This window comes from Cryptomeria japonica, chromosome 4 (genome assembly GCF_030272615.1).
Source record: "Cryptomeria japonica chromosome 4, Sugi_1.0, whole genome shotgun sequence".
Taxonomy (NCBI): Eukaryota; Viridiplantae; Streptophyta; class Pinopsida; order Cupressales; family Cupressaceae; genus Cryptomeria; species Cryptomeria japonica.
This window is the reverse complement of record NC_081408.1, coordinates 770,355,667-770,380,746: the sequence shown is the minus strand read 5'-3', so window position 1 is coordinate 770,380,746 and position 25,080 is coordinate 770,355,667. Positions and strand designations below refer to the sequence as shown.

Sequence of the window (25,080 nt, the reverse complement as noted above, 5' to 3'; positions counted from 1 at the left end):
AGAAGAGATCCTAAGTAGGTTTAAAGAGTTTAAAACATTAACAGAAAATCTCTCTGAAAACAAAATTAAAACCTTAAGAATTGACAATGGGGGGGAATACACATCAGGACTATTTAAAGACTTTTGTAAAAACTCTGGGATTAAGAGGGAGTTGACAATACCTTATAATCCACAACAAAATGGAGTAGCTGAAAGGAAAAATAGGACCATAGTAGAAGCTGCCAAAGCCATGATACTAGATCAAATTCTAAACTTAAGAAGCAGCAGCAGAATCAAGACCTACTGACCCCACTCAATACAGGCACATGATTGGGTCCCTGATGTATCTAGTAAATACAAGGCCAGATATCTGCTATGCTGTTAATGCCTTAAGTCAGTTCATGTGTGAACCTAAGGAGATACACCTGGTTGCAGTAAAGCATATAATGAGATATCTACAAGGTACCCTAAAGCTTGGTCTTAAATATGAAAAGGTTGACATAGATCTACATGGATTTACAGATTCAGATTGGGCTGGCAGTGTGACTGACAGAAAGAGCACTTCAGGGTGCTGCTTCAGTTTAGGGTCAGCCATGATATCCTGGATCAGCAGAAAACAATCTTCAGTAGCTCAGAGTTCCACAGAGGCTGAATATATTGCAGCTTCAATGGCTGCCCGAGAAGCAGTATGGCTAAGGAAATTGCTCGTGGGATTATTTGGAGAACCTATGAAACCTACAGTCATTCAGTGTGATAATCAAAGCTGTATAAAACTCTTTGTAAATCCAGTATTTCATGACAGGTCCAAACATATTGAGATTCCATATCACTATGTACGAGATATGGTTGACAGGAATGTGATAAAGTTAGAATGTGTGTACAGGAGATCAGACTGCAGATATTCTGACCAAACCACTTTCCAGAGTGAAGGTTGATCACTTCAGAAAGGGTTTAGGTATGATAGAAAGGTAATCTGCTTTGTAATCTATACTTACATATATTTAAGATGTTTAAGGTGTAAACTTCTTTGTCATGTTTGGACTATCTCTTGGCTTCTTGCCTCCTGTGTTCATATCTAAGAGGTGACGATCTCTCAGATACCGAACACTTGTATGTAGACATCATAAGGTGACGATCTTATGATAGTCAAACCAGTAATCATGTTGGATCACTGGTAAGTCATGGATGTGCCATGACTATGTTGTGACACAACATTTATACAAATGTTATTGCATTATCACAACTTGGATATGATGAGAACTTAAGCACTTCTCATATGGTTATCCTTGTATTGCGTGTTAGGCAATACTGATATCACGTGTAGGTGATATCTCAACCATTGATCATGTTGAATCTCTGGTAAGTCATGGATGTGCCATGACTATGTTGTGATAAACATTTACAAATGTTATTGCACTTATCACAACTTGGATATGATGAGAAACTAACCTTTCTCATAGACTTATCCTTAAGTATTGCGTGTTAGGCAATATTGATATCATGTGTTAGGTGATATCTTGATGAATCTTACAGATCAGATGTTTTGGTGATTTCTCACATGATCAGGTGATGATTCTCTTACTTTTATCACATGTTAAAATAATACTTTATGTCACATGCTCAGGTGATGTTCTTCTATTTTGTATCATATGTCTTGATGGTACTTCTCATGTATAAATGATTTTTGCTGATTGACATTATCTTAGTTATGAAAAGGAAATGTGATGCAGGTTGCCTTATCTATCTTCCAAAGCTAAGAGGGAGTGTTAATGCATGGTAGCTTATGCAAGATAAGATCTTCCTAACCTTCCTTGTTCTGTTATTTATCTACATGCTTCATGTCTGATTTATATTGCATATGATTATCGGATGCATAAACATTGGCACCGATTCACATCTGTTATCGGGCTTAATTATATCGAGCATATTTGTTATCGGGTTTAATGAATACACCGCTTCATTTGGCATTAACATTGGTTAACAAATGCACCGGTTGGATTATATTCATGGTGCACTTTGAATCATCGGTGTTTATATGAACCGATTCATTAAATTGATCAGTCATTATATTATGATATTACAATATGCTATCGGGGGTTTTTTGAACCGATAATCAGCATTGTGTTAATGGTATAATTGTAAAGGCACCGATCAATGGGTGCATTGATTGGTCATGCCTAAAAGGCATGACCGGTCAATACACCAATTGACCGGTTGCCTAAATGATATATATGCCAATTGAATTCATTTGGAGAAGACATAGAAAATATTAAATGATCTCTCTCCTTTAGACCTGCAGATAAAAATCAGAATTATTAGACATTGACATAATTCCTCATATCCATATATAGCATTCATAGTTCATAACTTGTTCTTTAATTAAAATTGAAATAACTTTACACAGCAATGGCCCCTAACAAGGTTTGATAATAATGGCAGCCCCTTAACACTAAAAAATATCACCAAAATTCATCAAGATATGGAGGAATCAGCCTCCCAAATTAAATCGCCCAACTTCAGCCATGGCGCCACCTCCCAAATCTGAAAATTACTCTCAAAAACTTGCTCCAATGGCTGCCAAGAAATATCGCCCAGCTGGGAATAGGCAAAAAATGAACAACAAAACTAACTTTCAGCTCCAAATGTGTCAAGTAGACACTTCACCAAAATCGCCCAGCTGGAGAAAATCACCCAAATTCAGCAACTTAGCAATCACACTCAGCAAATATAATGATATTTTAATGTTGGTCACCTCTCTTTAAACATGTTTTCACCTTGAGTTTTCATCACACAAGCAATGTGGGATAAAACATTTGCACTTTTACAATTGTGTTGGAAAAATCAACTTGCCTGGGAAATAATATTTTTTTAATTTTTAAGGCATTGCAAGTCATTAAATAATTGTTTTTAATTTTTTAAATAATCTTTAACACTTGTGAAAACAATTAAATTTGTGCTCAATTTATTTAAAATATTCCCAAATTTAGATCAAAATTAACCCTTGGGGGAATATCACCCCATGTTGAGATAAAAATCCCGACAAAATTTCATCAAACTTGCGCAAATTTGCCTCTAGGGGAAAATCGACCCCTGTTTGAACAGTTATCCGGACTCAAAATTGTCAAAATCATCACTTGTGGAAATTTGCCTAAAGTCTGGAATCACTATCTGCATTAAAATCCATAAAATTTAGTCACAAAAGTGCTAGTGGAAAATCGATAGTTATCAGGAATCCTCACTTAAGTCATCCGCAACTTCATCCACACCCCCAAGGGGAAATTCAAAGGTAGTCAGGAAAATTCCCAACACTTAGACAAAATTTAATCATCTTGGTGGAAAATCGCCCCTAGTATGGATTCTCAATGATGGAAAAATGGGGCATGTCTAGATTCCAAGGGAAATCCATGTCGAGTCTGGATTTTGAGTGGGGAAAATCATGGGTAGTCAGGAATATGAGGGGAAAAGTACATCTAGTGTGAAATTTTGACCTTTTGACCCTTAGAATATGGATTTTCATCCAGAATATGATGTTTTTTCCACTCAAAACCACAAGGAAACTTCAAAACTCAATAAAACTCATTTGGACTTAGTCAAATTCATCAAATTGAGCGAAAACAAGGAAACCTATCAGGATAAAGTGCAAAATCAACTTGAATAACTCTCTAGGAGCGAGAAAACAACTCCTAAAGGTCCTGAAACACCTAGGCACTTAAAAATCACCGATGTGGACGATCATAAAACATGTTAACGCTCAATAGGTCTACACTTAGACACATTTACACTCAAATGCCAAGGCAAAATTAAAACTCAACACTTAAAAAGAATAAATCAAAACCCTAAGGCAACCCCCTAGACTTAGGCAAAACTCAGGATCACTCTAACATTTGACATTTTAAATACATGATCCTATTCAAAATTCAAAAAACCTCTCATCGGCAAAGGCAAACACTAGGAAATTAGGCAAAACTTCTACTCTAAAAAGCGAAAAGTGGGGGTCCCCATTTGCAATGGGGCGATGTGTGAAGATGTCACAACAGGTCACTTGGAGGATTAAGAAAATACCTACATAGTCGACTAGGCTTGGCCTAAGGGGCTCCTCTATCAAACTCTTGACTTGACTCCTCATCTCACATTACTTCATTTCACACCTCACAAAAAGGCTATTCACTTGACTCCTGGCTTCTTGACCAACTATACTCTCTAATGCAAAGGTTAATAGCAAAAGACTCTAACCACTACCCGTGAAAGTGAAAAAGTGGGGGTCCCCATTTGCAATGGGGCGATGTGTGAATACATCACAACAAGTCAATTGGAGGGACTTTTGGAATTCCTGCATTCCAATCCATGACATATAAGACCAAGGAAAGAGCAACGTTGATTTATGATTTTGGCTTTGAGAGATGCATTGGAATCATCAATAAGGTGTGGATGCAGCAGCCGAAGCCTTATATTTCAAAGTTACCCAAGCAGATCACTAGCATGGATTTCAAGCAAGAATATGCTGATCTTGTTCTGATGATGAGCCAAGTCATGGGATGTCCTTAGGCTTACATATTTGAATTTTGGATGTTCTACTTCATTGTCGAAGTAATGAAAGGCATAAAGATGGTAGACTGGGCAAGAATAATTAGCCACAACATGGACGAGCAGTTGAGGGATTTGAAGCAGTCTCAATCTTTCTACACGAGCTTGTATGTTGTCTACCTATTGGCGAGAATGGGGAAATTTAGCGGGTTACCAGGCAAAGGGCCCATGGGATGTGGACCAAGATAGCTGAAAGTCCATGAGTGCCATCCACAATTGCACTTATATGATCCTACTTCTTTCAAGAAAGCAAGCGACACCTTCACTATGCACATCACTAGATCTTTGCAAGGAGGACTTCATACGAGGTTGTCGCAAGAGGCAAGGAAGTTAGTAAAGAAGTATGGAGCCTGGTGCATTCAATTTCCAAAATTTACTTATATTTGGATCCAAGGCTTTTCTGCCCAGCCATATAAGCTTCCAAGATATCTAGTGAACAAGATGGTGCTACTGATCGCCTATGAGAAAGTCCAAAAGATGAAGAAGTTGGGACTTCAATTTCTAATTCCAGTGGGAGATTATGAGCAAATGTGTCCATCATTGGTGGTAGTAGAAAAGTTAGCGGATGAATTGATATTTTATCACATAGCACCTCGTACCTCAAGGACATTCTTTGATCCATATGATAAAATACGGATGGTTTCTGGCGTAAGGCACAAACATAAGTTTCAGCTTGAGGATTATTGGGCCAATGTCAAGGATGACTTTGAAGTCAGAAGGAGGATGTTTTCTAGATTGCTTCTCATGCTGATAAGAATCTGTGAAGTTATAAAAATACCAGATCAAATTGAAAAGGATGAGAATATTGTTTAGCCAGAGTATGAAAAGGAAAAAGATAGACCTATTCAGGTGCCAAACTGGTTAGAACCAGAAGTTGATGATTTAGATGTCCTAAGTAGGCCAATCCTGAAGTTAACTAGGCACTGGGTTGAACGACACATAGCAAAATTAAAAGGAAAGAATACCCACTTGACTTACAATCTGATGGGAGACTTGGAATCCCATGACAAGGCAACTAAAGGGTCATTAGGAGCATAGTCCAGGGAAGAGGAAATCAAAGGAAAGAGTAGAACGTGGGAAGGAGAAAAGTGTTCCTGGGAATTCACAATCAAGGAAGAGAAAGGAGGTTCAACAGGAAGAACTACAATAGAAGAGGCCAAGAATAGAAGAAGCACAATCACTTGTTAGCTCTTCCAGCATGCATGAAGTTGAAATGTTCATAGATGAAGTCGCAGAAAATCAGCCATAGGAGGATGATCATGACATTTCACAAGCACATGATATTCTTAGTGTGAACGCCTCCTAGAGACCTGTCCAACAGAGGATTCAAAGACAAGAACTTCCTCTGAATCTAGAATAGTAGGTTCAGGATTGTTTCAGGGAAATGAACATTGGAGACTTAGGAAATTTTGAGGAAGTTTCATAGGAATAGGTATAGCTGGGAATGTAGGATCAGTAAGCAGCCGCTCCAGATTGGCTAAGGAAAGAATGAGGAAAGAGCCGAAGGAAGAGATGGATCTTGCACTGGAACTTGAAGAACTCCTGACAGGATAGATAAGCCAGCAAAGAAATTCTCCAAGGTTACAAGAGATGAATCAGGATCTAGGACATTACACCTAGCTGTGCCGAGAGTCGACAAAGATATGAATGAGTTTACTCCTGATGAGTATGTTATTACACCAGTTGACCTAGGGTGTTCCTCCAAGGCACAAGTGGTAAAAGATTTTGAAGAGTCTTCCTTAGCACCGAAGGAGTAGATGAAAAGAGGAAGAGAAAAACAGGAAGTTGAAGAGCGAAAACAAAGCCTTGTGTGAATATGTGCGGTACTTGATGCGTCCATTCAGAGAGGATAGAGTGACCATTGGAAACTTTATTCTATGTTGGTGTGGTCATAAAACACCCATCAACACTATGATCTCCCTTCTCTAGGTTGACCTCTCATATTTGTTTGTGAAAATGGCTTTCAGCTATCAGCTTTTGTTTTTAATTTTAGTTATCTTTTACTTCGTAGCCTCTTGTTGGCTCCTCCTTGCTATTGTGTCCAGCTGTATTTTGGAGTCCCATTGATCTATTTTGGTCATTTTTGGAGATTAATATAATTTCTTTGGAAAGTTGGGAGGATCTTGTTTTTGCCTGTAGCAACCTTCTTTTGTTGTCTTTATGCAATATGGATTAGGCTGCATATAATTGCCCATCTTTATGATTGGATCCTGTTCTAGAAAATTTGACTTGGAAAATCACAGTGAATGTAGGAGAGCAGCAGTTCTTGTGACTCTGCTGCTTTTACTGTCTCAAGTGTTCTCTAGATCATTGTGATGTAAGAGTGCACATGTTTTTTGGTGTTCCTCTTTATATGAGCCTCGTGGAACATCAAGAGGGGCACCTAAAAAGTAAATATTTAATATATTTCAGCTTCTATGTTGGTGTTTGTAAACTTCTTTAACTATTTAATAATAAATATTTTCATGTTCAATGTCATTTCAATGTTTCTTCATTTGGAGATATGGGTTTATCAATAGCTGTCCTTTTGCAGTTGTTGAAGATTATGACTATTATTAGTTTGCACTGGTGACCGTTTGAATTTAATTCTTGTTGGATTTAAATATTGTCATGAATATTTTGACTTAGCAGGCAGCTTGTTAGTTGGCGCTACATCAAAAGAGTCTGTTATGTTGCAAGAGAGAGCAAAGTTATTATCTAAAGCTGGTATTAGAGCAGAGTTCATTCCTGCTTCTAATTTGCATCAAGTGGAACCTGCACTTGAAATTGGAAAGGAAGGAGGGGCTGCTTTTATTCCTGATGACAGCCAGATAGATGCCAGACTGTCTGTGTCCTTCATAGAGGAGGTATTTAGCCATCATGGAATTGTGAGAAGCACTTGCATATCTAATCGGTGTGCTTTCAATTCCACTGCAAGACATGCAAAGTGTCTAGTTAATCTATTATCAGCCTTAATGTCAATGGTTTTATTATGTGCAGAACAACAAAGCATTTGTTTCACAAGGCAGATATGAAGAGTTTTTTGAGGACCCAGTTGTCAATTTCATAAGGTGCATTGCTATGCACTGTTAGATGTTTGACCTTTGAATTTACCTAGACCATAGTTTTCAAACTTTGAGAGTTCATTATTTAAGTAGATGATTCAGATGAATCTTTTATGGCAAATCTTCTGCAATTTGACATTTGTATTTGTTATTCAGATCTAAACGTGCTGGACATGTTGAAGGAGTGCAGACCTCAAGTCATGTATTGTATGGTAATAAAGCAGTGATAGTTGCAGCAGGAGCTTGGAGTTGTTCATTAATTGGAAAGCTGGCCAAAGAATTAAATTTTCCATTGCATGTTCCTGTTAAGCCTAGGAAGGTGAGATATACATGATGTATAAAATATGAAGTAGGAACACCATGGTTATGTTTGTTTTTCTTGGTATTTTTCTCCAATTTATAGAATAGGTTTTAATACGTACAATTGCTTTGTTTTCTTGATTATATCTTTTGATTTTATATTCTTTGACTCTAAGTTGCATAAAGTGGGAGGTGTTGAAGTGAGCTCTAGTCTATAACAATGTACTAATTAGGAAATTTCTTCTAGGAAAATTATAAATGCTGTACTTTGTAAGATAGAAGATGTTATGCTGACTTGAAAGTTATAAATACCCATATGAAATTGTGGTGAAATGGAGTTCCATCATTTGAAATCATTGATTTAATTAAACGAGTTAAGCTTCAGGAATGATGCTTGAACTTATCTCTTTATGTTGATGAGAAATTTTAACCAAACCATATTGAGAAAATTTTAGAACAAGAATGAAATTAAATAAAGTGGTGTTAAATCAAACAAAACAGTGTTTAAACTAAGGGGAAATAGTTTGGCAAGGCAAATAGTCACAGCTTGAGCAACATTTTTAAAACCATTTATCTCAGGATGATTAATCTGACATGGATTATGCCGAATGACTCCAATTTCTGGATTTAAGAATTGTTTTGACTTTTCAGATTGACTTCTGCCTCTCCATTTCTTCAGTACAGGAAGAATGCAAGTTAGCATTGCACTATTTGTCTTGAGAATATTCAGCAACTCGTTCTTCAATATAACTAATTGCACCTTGAACAATTCACAAATAAGCCTGCCTACCAGTAGAGGGAATGTTTTTCTATTCTATATGTAAGCAGTGAGGACTCTTTGGGCTGAAGAGACCAACTTTATGGAATAGGTTGAGACTTAGATCAATTTTATCCTTTAAAATAAGTCTGTTTTCAATTTAATTGTTTTTACTACATATTTATTTGATTTGGGTTCAATAATATTCCTTTCCTTTGGTAGAATAGTGTGGAATGTGGTTGTTCAAATTCTCACTCTACCTGATCTTGATACTCTCAACTTCTATTTCATCATGATCAATCCTCAGTGCTCACAACTTGCTTCTTACAGTGTATGCTCAGCCTGATACTTACACTTTGTGTTATCCACACGATGAAGCCTCTTTTACTTGTTTCTTGAAGGGTAGCCAATTCCCGCTTGAATTCCTCTGCTTCATGTTATTCATGTTCCCTTTTCAGAATTAAAATAATTGGGAGGCTCTTAGCCCATTTCTTTATTTCTCATAGGCTAAGAGATAAATTTAGGGAAATAATATAATAATAATAATATATTAAGTTTGTTCTAATAATTTTATTTTAAAATATTATAAAATGACAACTTAAATATTATTGTTTTAGTAAAGTGGCCATTTAAATGGAACATTATAAGGCCTTATGTAATATTTGTACTAAAAAGTGTTATTGAACATTTTTGTAGAGAATTTTTGGAGGGAAGAGGAAATTCAAATTAAAGGGCCAAAAAGAAACTTATAATTTATAAAGGAAGACAAATGCTCAAAAGTAATCATTGGTTATTGAAATCAAACCCTTTTCTCATAGATTGAGCATTTGTATTCATCTTCTCACCTAAGGACAAAAACCCTTGGTATGGGAATTCAGAGGATGAAAACTCTCTTGGTTTTCAATTGGAATTGGAGGTTGGAAACCTCTTGTTCCATTGAGGTGATTTCACCAAGGAATCACACTAGCACTGAAAGATTGCAACTTACTGCTAGTTTCTAGTTTGCTGTAGTGTCATGGCTACACTGTGATAAGTTTCTATTTCAGTTCGGAACGTGGTCTGCAATGGAAGATAGTGTGAGCATTTAGATTTTGTGAGAAGCCATAATCAAATTTGGACCTATTTGTATTTCTTTTTTTTTCTATCGACCAACTACTACAACAAACTTATGATTTTAATTAGTCTGCTATTTATTGTGTGATCTGAATATTGTAAAGCAAATGGCAAATCTCATGGCATAGTTACAGACAACGTAGAATCTAATGTGTTGTTAAGCTTATGATGTTGTAAGGGTCATTAATTTGCTGAGGTTACTTAGTAGACTTGTGTTAGCCTTTTTGATTGACTAATGATAACTGTGTCTAAAAGTGTGTATGAGCAATTAGTGCCTTTGGGGGAGCACTTGGGAGTTACTTATGATACCTTTGGTCACTTGTAAGAGGAATTATTTTCTATTTTGGAGGCTTTGCATATGTGGGGGTGTTGGATTTTGTCCGTGAGAACTTGGGCGCCTATTTTGAGCCCATGAATCTGGTTGATGGTTTGTTGGAAACCATTGGTGGTTTCTTGGGTCTCCTTGGTCTATATGTTGAGTGGTTGGAATGAAGATCATATTTCATATTTTCTGCATTGTTATGTTGTTGGGATTCCTCTACTGTTGAAACTGTCGATCTCTTGTGAAGCTCTGAGCTTGAGAGTATATTGTAACCTATGTCATAGGGTTCGCTGAGCTTTATGTATGAAGTCCGAATTTTTGGTGAATTCCAATAGAATCTAAAAAAATTGTTTTAATTCGCCCTAAAGTTTGTATGGAACCATGCTTGGGTTTTTTTAATTAGAACATATTCAGTCATGTGTAAGAGCTTCACAGTTCTTCCAAATCCTGTGAAATGTGTGGTTTGATTCGCATTTTTCAAAGACTCATTTTTCAAATTCTCTTCTATCATTTTATTGACTAAAGATCTCACGAAACTATATTTCCTCAAATTAATAGGAGTCTCAATAACTAGAGAATACCTACATAAAACCCCTTAATTAAAACGACAAATTAAGCAGAGCAAGATTTTTGCAATTGCATATTAAATGACTGCTTGCCTGGGAGAGTGCTTTGCCAATTGCGATTCTGATGAGAGAATTTGGAGCTTGAGCAGTAATAATAACTTTCCCTCCTTGATTGCTGATGTCCTCAAGCACAAAAATAAATATAATTTATGTATTATTTAATATAAAAAAATTAACATGTTGATTATTTATGTATTAATAAATAAAAAATAAAATTTTGAATATATTTAAATTTTAACGTTTTTAAATTTATTAAATTGTTTTCAAATTTAATATAATACTATTTTTTTTTGATAATTTTAATTTAATAAATGTAAAATATTTATATTATTTTCAAATTTGATATAATATCATTTTATTTTAATAAATAATAAATTCAATTTGACTATTTTAGTTTATAATATAATTTTATTTCAGATCTGTTTAGCAATGTTAAACTATTTTTAAAAAAAATTAATGGATTTTTTTTTTTTGTTAGGTAATAGGCCGTAGCTGCAATATTTTGAATTATTATTATTATGTTTGATTAGATTGACCCAAGACCTTCCCCATTATGGAAGGCCAAGAGTCACAGCTTAGAGTTCCACTTTTAGATGTCCCTATTGTTTGCCCTCTCGGGTGAATAACTTAAAACATAAAGCACGTAATGCAGAAATACGCCATAGATATCAGACAAGTATAAGAGATGTTATTCCATTCATCATTAGTGTGTTGCAAGTTACATTCTGAAGTATATAAAGATATTGAGGGGGTGTGAGCGCCAACCGTCGCACCCCAATTGCCACCCCTCGGTTGCCAACTAACCAAAACAATTACACATAATTAACTAGTCTTATTCTCGTGTACAATAATGCCGCCAACATCATCCCCCCCAAAAGAAAAGTCGTCTCCAAGCGACTAACAACCAAAACGGAGATAATGCAATTTATACAATATATATACAACAGGAAAACTAAGGAGGGGGTTGGGGAAGCGTCTCTGAAGTAGAAGGCTGAGACGCCAGTGCCTGGGCCACCAAGCGGGCGCGGAGCTCATACACCTGCTGAGTACGTGCAGTCACATCCCGCTCCGCCACCAATACTTTCTCCAAAGTTGTCTTCACCATGTGTGCGGCTTCCAGCAACTCCTCTTTTGTATCCGTTGCCTCCGTCGCGCAGACCAACCGAGTGTGCAACAGACTCCTCTCGGTACTGACAACATCCAACTCCTGCTGCACGTTGCTCCTCACACTCTGCTCAGCCGCCAGATGAATCTCTACCTCGGCCTTCTCTGCCCAGGTCTCAACCGTCTCTGCGTGGGCGACCTCTAGCTGTGCCAACAATTGCGCCCTCTCGGCTGCCCATGAGGCCTGTTGACTGGCCACCTCCATCTCCAATGCTACTCGCGCAGCCTCGCGGACTGCAGACTCCTGCTGTACGCCTCAATGTACAATAGGCATCTTGGTAGACCTGCTCGATCTCGCGGACAACTGTCGTCACCCGACTCTCCACAACGGGCTGACGCAGCCTCCAAGCCTGGAGCATCTCCTCTGTCTCAGTAGTCGGCCAACCCTGAGACTCAAAGCATGTAGCAAAGGCTGCTTGGCAGCTCGCTCGCATAAACTGTAAGACCTACTCTAGCTCCACCACCACCTGTTGCAATGCTTGCGTTTGGGCAGCGGCCACCACCTGCCTACCCCTCGTCACCATGTCAGCCATGTTAGCTAGATAGGTCTCAATATCTTCCCCCGTCTGCGCCGAAGGCTGTGAAGTCTCTAGTGGAACAAACACAACCGCATCCTGTTGTGAAGGGACCTCCTCCACCACCGAAGGTGTACCATCCCCTGGCGCCTGCCCAGCAGAGGCGACCTCCCCTACCTCATTCCCAACTACAAGTCCATGTGCCTCGCCCGATGAGTCGTCCAAGTCGACTACCTCCGCTCTAGTCTCTCGACATGGTGAGAATACAATAGCTCCCTCCGGTTGTGCCAATGTCATCTGAAACCGCTGTGTGAGCCAGCTCTGCATAGCCACAACCGACGGGTCGACACACATCTCTACGACCGGGGGATGGTTTGCTGTCGTCGGCTCCTCCAACAAAGATGCCGAAACAGTCACCACGGCCTCGATCCCTACAACGTCCAACCGTACCTGCAGCTCCGTATCCACTACCTCCCTCAGCCCCTGCTCCTCGGCGACTACTACCCGATGCAGTGACTCCTTCGTCCCTGACTCTGCCATGTCCTCCGTGAGTGCTGTCGTGGTTGGGCTCGATGATGCTACCCGTTGCTGTAGGGGGCCAAGTGTAACTGGCGTGCGGCTCTGTCCAAAGGCCGGAATAAAGGTGCTGCCTACTCTAGATGATATCGGCGTGCCCATCGGTAGAAGGGGTGGGGAAAATAGGACCCGCTCCTCCGTTGCCCTGTTGCTATCATCCTCCTCTTCCGCTTTTGATTCCTCTGTGCTACTGGAATCCCTCTCGCTGTTAGGCTCCCTTGAAGCCGAGGCCATATCTACTGCCTGTTTTCACTTCGCAGAAGAGTGCCCAATGTCCAAGTGCCTCCAATACATTATTGGAGGCTCACCTGCTGCCAACGGTCCCTGTGGCCGTACCTCCAACTCTGCTTCCGGCAGTGCTTCCCGCGTGGCCTCCAGGAACAACCCTATAGCATAGTGCGGCATATAGAATGTGTGATGTTGCATCGTCAAAAACTCATACATGCGCTCTGCGAGTAACGCGGCCCAATCATACACGATGCCATTCATCAACCCATTCATAAGCATAATCTGAGGGAGGGTGATGTCCGTCGCCCTACCCGACCCTGTTAATATGCTCTTGATGACATCCATAATGCACCGCCAGTGGCCCTCTGCAACAAAGGTCTTACGGATTCCCCGACCCTTCGTGGCATTAGCCACGCTGTCCAGCTCTGCGGTCGTCAAGTTCCTGGAGATCAATTTGATCCATCGCTCCTTCTCCTCCCGCTTCATCTTTTTAGCCTTCAATTCTATTTTCTTGCCCTGGCTGCCCGGAATGCCAAATACCCTCGTGAAGTCCCTCGCTTTGAAGGATATGGTAACATCCCTCCCGAGGTATTCAAAAGTGTTGGTGCATGTGTGCTTGTCGAAGGTATCCACCATGAACCGTAGGGCACCCTCATACTCGCGGATAGGAAATACGGGCATCCGAATAGCCCGCTCCACTTGTGCCTTTCGGAGGTTTTGCTTCACCAGATCATCGTCGGGAGTGTCCTGCCACCATTTCTGGCATTCCGACCCATTCAACCCTTCAAAGGTGATGTTCTGGGGTGTTGATGTATTTTTCGCACGTAGGGCAGCCTGTGGTACTGTCTGCTTTTGCTTCTGTCGAGCGCTGGCATCCATGGTGCTACCTGCAACACGTACTCCTGATGATAAAACCCTAGTATTGCTATCCCTCTGGCTGCTACTGGAGGAAGCTTGCAGCTGTTTTTTCCAACTTCGTTTTCCTGCTGAATCCATTAATTTCTGGTATAACTGAATTCCGGTTAAAAATCGTACGGTCGTTGGACACCTTCGTAATGACCTTCTCCTTTTCCCTTGCGTTCCTTCTCCCTTTTTTCCTTGCGTGGGCTGCGTGGTCTACTTGTGTGCGTGGCGGTCTTTTTTTTCCTTGCGTGGCTGCGTGGTCTTCTTTATGCTGGTGCGACGTGTGCGGGGCTGCACGACGCGTCTTCCTTTTTATCTATTTCTTGTTGCGTTTTTGTGTTTGTGCGGGGATTTATGTTGGGGGGTGTCCACCGCACGGTGGCATCCACCGCCAGTGGCCCCACTGTCAGTGTGACCACCGCACGGTGGTTCCACTGCCGGTGGCCCACTGTCGGTGTGACCTCCGCACGGTGGTTCCACCTTCAGTGGCCCCACCGTCGGTGTGACCACCGCACGGTGGTTCCATCGCACGGTGGTTCCACCTTCGGTGTGGTCACCATACGGTGGCCCCACATTTTTTTTTTTTGTCGTACGGTACGGTTGTCGTACACTTTTTTTTTTTTTATAATTTATTATTCTTCCTCAGACAGACTGTCAAACATCCTGACTGGAGGGTCCAGGTTCCCTCCGTTCGTGATAAACCTTTAATTTTGACCCATTGACGGCGTCTGGCACCTCCTTCCTGTCCAGCGTCCACAACTTAATCGCCCCGTTGGTATTGACCTCGCGTACCTTGAAGGGCCCTAGCCATCGCACTTTGAATTTCCCAGGTTTGATTTCGTTCCTTACATTGAATTTCAACACCAACTGCCCAGGAGTAAACTTCATTCGCCGAAGATGCTTGTCATGCCAAACCTTTCGTCTTTGCTGGGCTGTCTCTGTCGCCCACTGAGACATCATCCTTCGTTCATCCAATTTGTTCAAAGCATATAGTCTCTCTCTCAGGCTTTCCATGTCGCCAAGTCGATTATCAATGGCGATTCGGAGACTCGGCACCATGAATTCAACTGGCACCACGGCTTCTTGTCCATACATTAGCTAGAAGGGAGTCTGTCCAGTAGTTACCTTGTAAGTTGTTCGGTATGCCCAAAGTACCGACGGTAGGCGCTCCTCCCAGTCATCCTTCTACACTCCGCAAGACTTATAAATCACCGACACGATTATTTTATTGGTCGCCTCGGCCTGCTCGTTCGCCCGCGGATAGTAGGGGCTTGATAAGGAGTGGAAGATTTTGAACTCCGTTGTTAGCAATCAGATTATATGATTTACAAAATGTCCTCCTCTGTCACTCGTCAGTTGGATTGGAATCCCATACCGCGTAATGATGTGTTCATAGATGAATTTTGCTGTATTGACTGCCGAGTTGTCCGGCAAGGCTCGTGCCTCAACCCACTTGGTCAAGTATTCTGTTGCCACTACAATGTATCTGCACCGTCGGGCTCTACTTGGTTTTAATGGTTTGATGAAATCCAATCCCCATCTCTCAAACAGTTCCTGGGCATTCGATGGGTTGAGGGGCATAAAATCCCTCTTCAATGGCCGTCCAACCCGTTGGCATGTGTCACAGCTCGTCACCCACTCTCTAGCATCATTATGTAGTGTCGGCCACCACAGTCCTGCCAACAGAACTTTCTTGGCTGTGGTGTCGGGCCCCATGTGTCCACCTGCGGGCCCTTCATGTGCTTCCCTTAGGACGCCTTGAATTTCCTCTTCTAGGACACATCGCCATAGGATCTGGTCGGGTCCCATTTTGTACAAGAGGCCATTAATGAGTTGGAATGTCCTGCTCCTCAGTACCAGTTTCCTTCTTTCTCCTGGTGGCATTTCCCTCGGAAACCGTGATGTCGACAAGTATTCCCCCACGCTTGCGTACCAGGCGGGAAGGACCGCGATGCGAAATAAGTGAGCGTCTGGAAAATCTTCATTCACTCCTTCGGCTGGTTCTCTTGACTGGATTCTTGATAGTTGGTCAGCTATCACATGGCTCTTCCCGGGTCTTACGATAATGTTGAATGTAAATTCCTGAAGCAATAGCAGCCATCGGCTGATTCGTCCTTGGATAATTGGCTTGTTTACCAGGTACATTAACGCTTGGTGGTCCACATAAAATGTGAACGGGGTGGCCAGTAAGTAATGTCGAAATTTCTGGATGGAGTACACCATCTTGAGGGCTTCCCTCTTTGTGGTGCTATAATTTTTCTCTGCCTTCGACAGGAGTTTGCTTGCAAAGTAGACCGGGTGATCTAGCCCGTGATCACCAACCTGCGCCAGTGTGGCCCTTATGGCAAAATTGGATGCGTCAACGTGTACGTGGAACTCTTTGTCCCAGTTAGGATATGTTAGGATTGGCGCACCCACCGACCGTGAGTTCAGTTCTTGGAAGGCCTCTTCCTGAGCCGTCCCCCATGTGTACCGTTCACCTTTCCTTGTCAGCTTGTCCAGAGGGCAGGATACTTGAGCAAAATTTTTGATAAATTGCCTGTAATACCCTATGTGTCCTAGGAAGGATTTGACTCCCGTGACATCTGTCGGTGCCTCCATTTCCACTATCACTCGAATCTTGTCTAGGTCAGTCTTGAGTCCAGCCTTACACACTATGTGTCCTAATAGCTTCCCTTGAGGCACCATGAATCTGCATTTTTTGGGATTGAGTGCTAGGCGGGCTCGCCTGCATCTCTCCATGCATTCGCCAAGTGCGGCCAGATGTGCGTCTTGGTTACTGTAGATGGACCAATTGTCAAGGAACGCCCTGAAGTTCCCTACTGACATCTTTTCAAATATGTGAAGGATTGTTCGTTGAAATGTCACTGGCGCGTTGCATAATCCGAACGACATTCGATTATACGTGTACACGCCATCCTCCACTATGAAGGTGGTTTTTAATTTGTCCTCTTCGGCAATGGATATCTGGTTATACCCAGAAAATCCATCCATAAATGAATAAATTTCATGACCGGCCACTTCCTCCAAGATGCTATCCGTAAATGGTATTGGAAACGAGTCTTTTATGGTGACCACGTTAAGGCATCTGAAATCCACGCAGATTCGGATTTGGTTTGCCTCCTTTTTAAGGGATATCACTATGGGCGACACCCACTAGTTGGTCTGCACTTTAAAAATAATCTCGGCTTCGAGCATACGTTCAATTTCATCATTCACTCTCGCCGCATAGTTTTTATTCATTCTGTACGGCCTCTTCCATATAGGTACGGCCCCAGTTACGAGTGAAATTTGGTGTACGCACAGTTCTGGCGGCACCCCTTTGAGGTCCTTATACGTCCAAGCGAATACATCCTTGTATTCCATGAATATTTTAAACACGGCGGCTTTCAGGACTGGATTCCAGTCGTCACCAACTAGGATGTTCCTTGGCTCTGCTTCCGTGCCGAGGTTTGTAGGTTTTACGGACTCTTCGTACCGGATTGGTTTCGTCATGTCAAACCTGTGCGCTGGTACTTCATTGATAGGGGCATCCCCTACGGTGTATTCCCGGTACGCTGGCGGAAATTCGTTCTTGTCCGACTCCTTGTCAACATACAACATGTTGCACCCATACAGCAGCTCGTAGTCCTCCATTTGCAAGTGTAAGAGCCCATTAAGGGAGTCGGTCTCGTCCTCGGAACATCCTTGGATTCCCAGGATGCCTTCCTCGTTCGGTTCCCTTCTGTACTTTCCTCCGTCAACTCTGCCCTCGCCATCTAATTCCGATTCTGACGCGAGTTATTCACTTACAAGTTGTGTTTTCAGGTCGATAATAAATTTTCGCCCGGCTTTCTCCATTGACGACGTGTTACGCTTCCAGTTGTGATTCACTCTGGCTGCCACCAACCACCCTCTGCCCAAAATGGTGTCGTATCCTTTCTTGGCGAGCAGAATCACCACGAAGTCGAGGACAAATGGTTGTGTCCCGATGGTCACTTGTCGCGCCATGAGCGTTCCAAGGGGTTTGATACCATGTTGATCCGCTCCTTGTAAGTTGAAGGTTGACGGCCATAGTGTTGGCTTGCCAAGCTACTTCCAGGTTTCTTCCGGAAGCACATTCACTCCGGACCCGCCGTCGACAATAGTGTTAGTCAAAATGGTGCCAAGTATTCTGATTTCTACCACCGTCGGGTGCCGGCCACTGTATAGTGTCAGGACCAATGGGTCTGTAGGTGTTCCGCCAGAAACATCCGTATTCCGGGTCGCTTGATTGTGCGGAGTTACTTGCACCGTACGTAGGAGTGCCGTACGTAATTGCGGCATCGTTTCCAGGAGGTCCTTCATCTTCACAGGTACTTCAATCTGCAGCATTTGCTTCAGGATATTTTCCTCGGCTTCAGAGCGGAAAGTACTTGCCACTTCCTGGGTGTTCCCTTGTGCCAACATTTCCTTCGCTACTTCAGCCTTCGCCTCCAGCGCCCGTTGCTTCTCCGTGCGGGGGTCCGGGTATGTGGCCTTCTTTGCCTATGACCGTGTGATTGCCAATACCCGTTCCTCCGTCCTGTCAATGTTGAGCAGGTTCACTCCAGACTTTGGGCAAGTTCCATCATCGTGGTCTCCAGGCCCACACCATTTGCATAGTTTTTGTGGAGTTTTTTCTGAGGTGCATTCCCTGGCAAAGTGGCCCCATTGATTGCAGGCTCGGCACTGGATCATTGGCCGTCCCTTTGCATCATATTGGATCCGGCTCCTATTATTATTATTGGTCTTCTCCCCTCGCCGGTTGTTCCGGTATCTGCCAGATGATGCACTATTGTTGGCGGTTTGTGAAGTTCCGACGGTCGGCTACTCTTGCGTGAAGAGAACTTGTTGGCTCTTGGTTTTCATATTGTAGGGACATTCCTTTGTCAAATGTCCCGCAATCTGACAAATGTCACAGAAAGCCTTCTTGGGGCAGGACCCCTTGGTGTGTCCGTCACTCCTACAGTCGGTACACCACACGTCGTTTTCTTCAGTCTTACTTGTACTCCCCTTCATGGCTTTGAATTCTTTCAGCATTTGTTCCATGTCCTTCTGGAGAGCGTGCACCTTTTTACTCGATTCGCCACCGCTGCTGCTTTCCCCGTCAGAGTCTTCATCATCGTCAGATGAGTATTTATTACTTTTCTTCTTCTTTGATGTTTTGTATTCGCTCTCTAGGTCCATCGCCCTATTATAGGCATCGTCATATGACATTGGGGGTACAATTTTCATCTTTTTTCGTAGGGAGGATTTCAATCCTTCAATGAACCATCGTTTCTTCAATCCCTCTGCTGGTTGGCTTTCCATTTTACCCAACAATTGCTTCAGCCTCCTGCTGTATGCTTGTACTGTCTCCTTGGTAGCTTGTTTGGTACTGTATATCTCCGTTACAATTTCATTGTCATCACGGAGCAACCGAAACTCCTCCGTGAATTCCTTCTATAGATTGGCCCACATGGCCACTTTTTGCTTGTCCACATTGGAGTACCAATCTATGGCAACTCCACGTAACGTGGCTGGGAACTGCTGCACCCAGTCATCCTGGTCTGTCACTCCGTTGGCGGACCAAATGGTTTCACATGTACGGCAGTGCCGTAAGGGGTCTTCCTTGCCGTCCCTTGTGAACTTCGGCAATTTTTGTTTACTCGCCATCCCAGGTCGTCTTCTTGGGGGTGGCTGTGCCTGTGTCTGTGGCCCTGTGCTGCTTCCTCCGGCGGTGCCGGTGGTGTGTCCTGCGTGGGCGACTGGAGGTACGGTGTTTAAACTGTCGTGTGTGGCATCTACACCCGTACGGTTGCCCTCCCCTTTGCTCTCACCCCCGCCCACTCCTGGTTCCCGTTGGTGATCTTCACTTTGTGGTGTAAGGGATAAGTTTTTGAACCGATCCCGGGTCTCTTCGACTAGATCTCTCCGTAACCTTGTTTCCTCCAGAAACTCTTCGTGGCTTCTCATCCTACGGTGGTCTGGCGACACGTAGAAATTCCCCTCGGCTTCTGCACCCTCCGTGACACCTCCTTGGTTCCCTTCGAGCAACCCTTCGGCAGGTTGTCCTTCGGCAAGTTGCCTTAGCCTCCGTCTACGTTCTACCCGTTGTTCCAGAATCAAGGCCCTCTGCCTAGCCTCCCACTTGTCCGTTTCTGCTTTCTTATTTCTATCTTTATTCAAAAGGTTGGGCATTAATTGCTGTACATTTCCATACTTAACAATACATAAACTAAAACACGTCTTTATTAATTCATTTTGTCAGATACAACTCGTGTCAATGACACTTTTATTTGAATATAAAAAGTTCAAGGTTCAATTCCCTCCTGGCCGGGCGCCATCTCGTTCCGCTTTCCGTTGGCTGTTTTCTTCATAGTGTTGAAGGATTTGTTGGCGTCGCTCTTCTTGGGCAATCTCCTCCAGGCGAGCCTGTTGTGCCAGCGATGCCTGTGCAAGCAATTGGGGGAGGTGGTTCATCAACTGGTTTACTGCCGGGCTAACCTCCAGCGCTGTCCACACGGCGCTTGGTGGGATTTCCGTCTCCGCCGCCTCTCGTCGAACGTAGGTCTGGATGGCTACTTGGAGCAAAATTGAAAATTCTCTCGTTGCCGTGTCTTCTCTTGTGTAAAGTTCTGTTCGCGCGTCGTCGGCCTCTGGGTTTATTTCACCAACGGGTAGGCCCATCGTGTCCGTGCGCCATCCGCGTCTTCCGTTCCCGAGTATGTCTAGGCAACGACGCCAAATGTTTGCCCTCTCGGGTGAATAACTTAAAACATAAAGCACGTAATGCAGAAATACGCCATAGATATCAGACAAGTATAAGAGATGTTATTCCATTCATCATTAGTGTGTTGCAAGTTACATTCTGAAGTATATAAAGATACCGAGGGGGTGCGAGCGCCAACCGTCGCACTGCAACTGCCACGCCTCGGTTGCTAACTAACCAAAACAATTACACATAATTAACTAGTCTTATTCTCGTGTACAATAATGCCGCCAACACCTATTGGGAGTTGAACTTGGGTCTCCACAGTGAGAACCCAGTGTTTTAACCAGTTAAGCTCAACCCCTTGGACAAAATTAATGGATTTGTTACTTATGTATTTTTATATTCAAATTTATACAGGGCAATTTTAATTGCGATTTTTTAAAAAAAAATTTCTCCTTGCCAAACTTCATCCAAATTTTATTGTTGTCAAACATGAACATGAACTCGAACCTTGCGACATAGATTGTAACTTCTGTTGTTGCTGATAATACATTGTTTGGTGCTTTGGAGGCTGCATTTTTTCTTGAAATGGCTTTCCCAGAGTATATTGGTGTTATCACTTTTGTGGTGGTCTCATTCTCTTCTCCTTTTATTCTATACTCCCTCCTTGAAGGATTAAATATGAAGTTTCTGCATATTTCCTTTTGGTTTGATGGGTATCATGTTCCTTAAATCTGTCTTTTGGTTTCCTTTTGAAGGAAACATGGCTTGCAGATATTGCTAATAGTGGAAGATGAAGTTTGGTTGTAAAGCATTTTGGTATAAGCTCATAGAAAGATATCTAAGTTTCTACCCTAAAATGCATGGTGCGAAATGTAAAAATCTATTTCTTGTCTAATTTTGGTAAATAGATTTGGCCACTGCAATATTTTGCTAAAAAAACCTTGACTCATCTAACAGGCAGTGGCAAGTTTTACAACTGTTGGAGATATCGCTATTAGATTAGCAATCTCTCTTTGTATTTGAGAGGGGCTGCTCCTTTGTATGATAGGTTTTAGATTTTTTGGGGTATGCATTTAACTAGAAAACATGAAAGACAAACTAAAACTGAAAGAAAAAGAAAAAACCCTAGATAAAGCTAACATGGGGCTGATAACCTAGTTTTTCCTTGAAAATAATTGAATAGATTTTTAGAAAAGAGGAACAAGCACAAATATTTCCATATAAAAGGTGGTTTTGAATGAAAACTGCAAGCAGGGTTTTAATGAGAATGCTACCTAACATACAAGTGAGATATTCACCTAGGGTTTACAGATGTATAGATTGTGAAATCACCCAATATTACATCCATTGTTGCATATAGAATAAAATAAAACTGATTGCATTCACCACACAAGGAGAGAATGCCTCATAAAAGGCTGCAAATTTGATGTAAGAAGAATCTACAGAAAAAGAAACAATACACAAGGTGATAGACTAGCAATATTCTTCTTTATTGAGTTAATAAAAGGGAGCTCAAACACTCCTCTTCTCTACAATTTGCAGGAATAAGGAAGTCTCGGAAAAGGAACCCCCTTCTTTTCAACAAATTTCTTAAAAGTATATATAGGCTCTCTTTGAGACTAGGGAGTATGAAGAATCGCTCCCTTGAAGAGTTACATAAGACAAATACAAAGAATGTGAAGAGTCATTTCTTAAACTTTCTTCATGTACATTGAAAGACTATAATTCTATACAAAAGTAAAATATGTTGCCCACTTAGTTTGTTCCCTTTTGAGATTGTCTTTGCTTATACAAATGGAGCTTAATGACGATGACCTTCACAACACTGGAATCTAGACCATCTGAATGTATAAAACGAATGCTTTCCTGCATAAAATTATCCAAAGTGAATTTATTTGCTTGTTTATACACTAGTGTATTCTCATATTTCTCACAAGCGATCAATACTCATTAATCTTGTTATTGATATTGAATCAAAACTCTCTCTACTTTGTGATTCCATAATTTCTGAAGCTCCTTTGTCTGAGTTAATGATTATTTTGACCTTTGTTGACATTCTGATGATTTCACAAACCTATCTATGCAAAAAGCTTTGCAACAATTTGTTAGAACTTTGGTGTTGAAGTGAACTTTGTTGGCAATTTCAGAGGTTTGTGAATTTTGAGAATTTCTAACGCTTCGATTTTTTGAGAAGTTTTAGAACCTTTGGAAGGAGCAACAAGTGGAAAGAAAGACTACTTATTAGGGATTTAATAAATTCAACAACTAGATAAAACATTGATAGGGTTTTCAAGAAGAACTCGTTGGGGTTTTGGGGTGTTGGCGAGCTCATGAAAATGTTATTGATGTTTGGAGAAACTCAAAATGGCTATAAGGAAGAAATACTCAGAAATCTTTTGAAAACCACGAGGGTTTTGAAGGTCCTTTTCCATCATGATTTGTTTAAGGCTTACTCCACAAGACAGCAAAGTGACCCAAAATTTTGGTAAAAAGGACTTAGATGAAATTTGCAGGAAACAAATATGAACTTGCTTTCTTAGTGTGACAAAGTTGATTCTCTTTCTTTGAGCCTTTTGTATATTGGTAGTGCTGTTAGTTTCACTTTACAAATCAGGCACGCTGAATCTTACCTTTCATGCATTTTCAATGACTATGCTTTTAAGAGGGTAATGTTTTTTTCAAATTTTTGAGTTTGGTAGAGTTAATCTGATAATCGAGCAGGGCTTCAAGCCACGATCATATAACAATACAATTGGTGTGGTTGTGACTAACAAAATTTTTTGTACACTCTCTACAGTTTTTCATGTATTAAGTTTGGGATTGTGGGGCAACGTGTAAAGTTCATTTATACATCTAAAATGCTATTGCTATTTCCTTGGATGTCAGGGACATTTGCTTGTCTTGGAAAGACATCAACCATTTCATTTAAACCATGGTTTGATGGAGATTGGCTACAGTGATCATCAGATTGCTTCAAGCTTGCAAGACGATTCTTCTGTGGACAACAGTTTTTCTTCTCTTGATACATTGTCAGTTTCGATGACAGCTACCACAGATTCCCATGGCAATCTTGTTCTAGGTAAGGTCTAATTGCTGTAAATGTTTTTTAGCTTCTTTCTGAGCAACATAGTCTTTAAACATTCCTGTTGTAAATTTTTGGTCAGTTTACATGTATGAGTACCAATATAATATCAACTAAAATATTTAACTGAAATGTTGAGAGTCTTTACTTGAATTGAAAAGAGCTTGTATTAGTCTCTGAGACTTTTCCAATCCTTTTTGTTAAATAATTAATGAGGTGTATGACATATACACAAATAAGAATTAAGAATAGTATTTTCTTTCCGTCAACGAACATAGGGACAGAAGGGAACGAAGGTGGAGAATCATGTTGAACTCTTCCTAATATGATTAGAAGCCATGCACTTGAGAGGATATTAATAATTATCTATGTTGCAGGAAATGCCAGGAACATTATGTGCTTTTCCAGGCTGTTTCAACCCAAAGTAATTATATAACCTTCAACCCTCTCCCCCATCCTTCCCACCAAGAAAACAGAACTCTCTCCTTTCTTTCATTCTTACAGCCTACCTCACTACTACTACCCCAGCTACCTCAAGACACAATACTGCTGCCGTAACTAGGCTCTTGGTACTGCTATAATGTCCTCGAAAGTGCCTGTTCATTGCATTATTCATTTCAGGAAGGAGGCTCCTGCAGCTTGCAAGTTTGAAGTTGATTCTTGAACAATCTCTCAAATAGAAATGTATTTTGAACAAATAAATAAAAACACAAAATTTTGTAGATATTTATTATTAATATATTATTGTCTTTTTTGTTTATGTTTGGATATCAATATAATGTTTTTTTTGTTAATGTTCACATATTTTAATATTTTATATATTGGCATTTTCATGCTGTTACATATCAAGAGTTCTTGGAAATTGACCTTTTCTCATACCATGATTAGTTAGATATTCACTGATGATCCATTTGGAAACTTGGAAATAGCTCTATATTTTCAGCATGGAGATAGAAAGATTATAATCACAAACTAAAGATAATCTAATTTATCTAAGGAGCTTTGCATAAGAGCATCAATTATGTGGTAACATTATGAGAACATGGCAACTAGCATTTGTATAGGTTTTTTCAATTGGAGAAATAAAAGTCGAAAAGTTGAAGTTGGTAAAGCTTGTTGAATGAATGGGTTAACTAGACTTTCTCCCCCTTAGCTACACTTTCCAGACTGTCCAAAGATGAGTTCAGATA

General features: G+C 41.2%; 1 protein-coding gene across 3 annotated transcripts in view; it reads left to right on the top strand.

Moving 5' to 3' along the window:
- LOC131033442 (uncharacterized) overlaps positions 1-25,080 on the top strand; it is a 92,495-nt gene that overhangs the window by 27,043 nt on the left and 40,372 nt on the right. For 2 of the 3 annotated variants that reach the window (XM_057964669.2, XM_057964667.2), the window contains exons 3-6: positions 7,192-7,409; positions 7,543-7,613; positions 7,764-7,926; positions 23,695-23,887. In XM_057964669.2, the coding sequence (XP_057820652.2) occupies positions 7,192-7,409; positions 7,543-7,613; positions 7,764-7,926; positions 23,695-23,887 (645 nt within the window). The remainder of the gene's footprint in view (positions 1-7,191; positions 7,410-7,542; positions 7,614-7,763; positions 7,927-23,694; positions 23,888-25,080) is intronic. The other variant, XM_057964668.2, reaches the window with a different exon arrangement.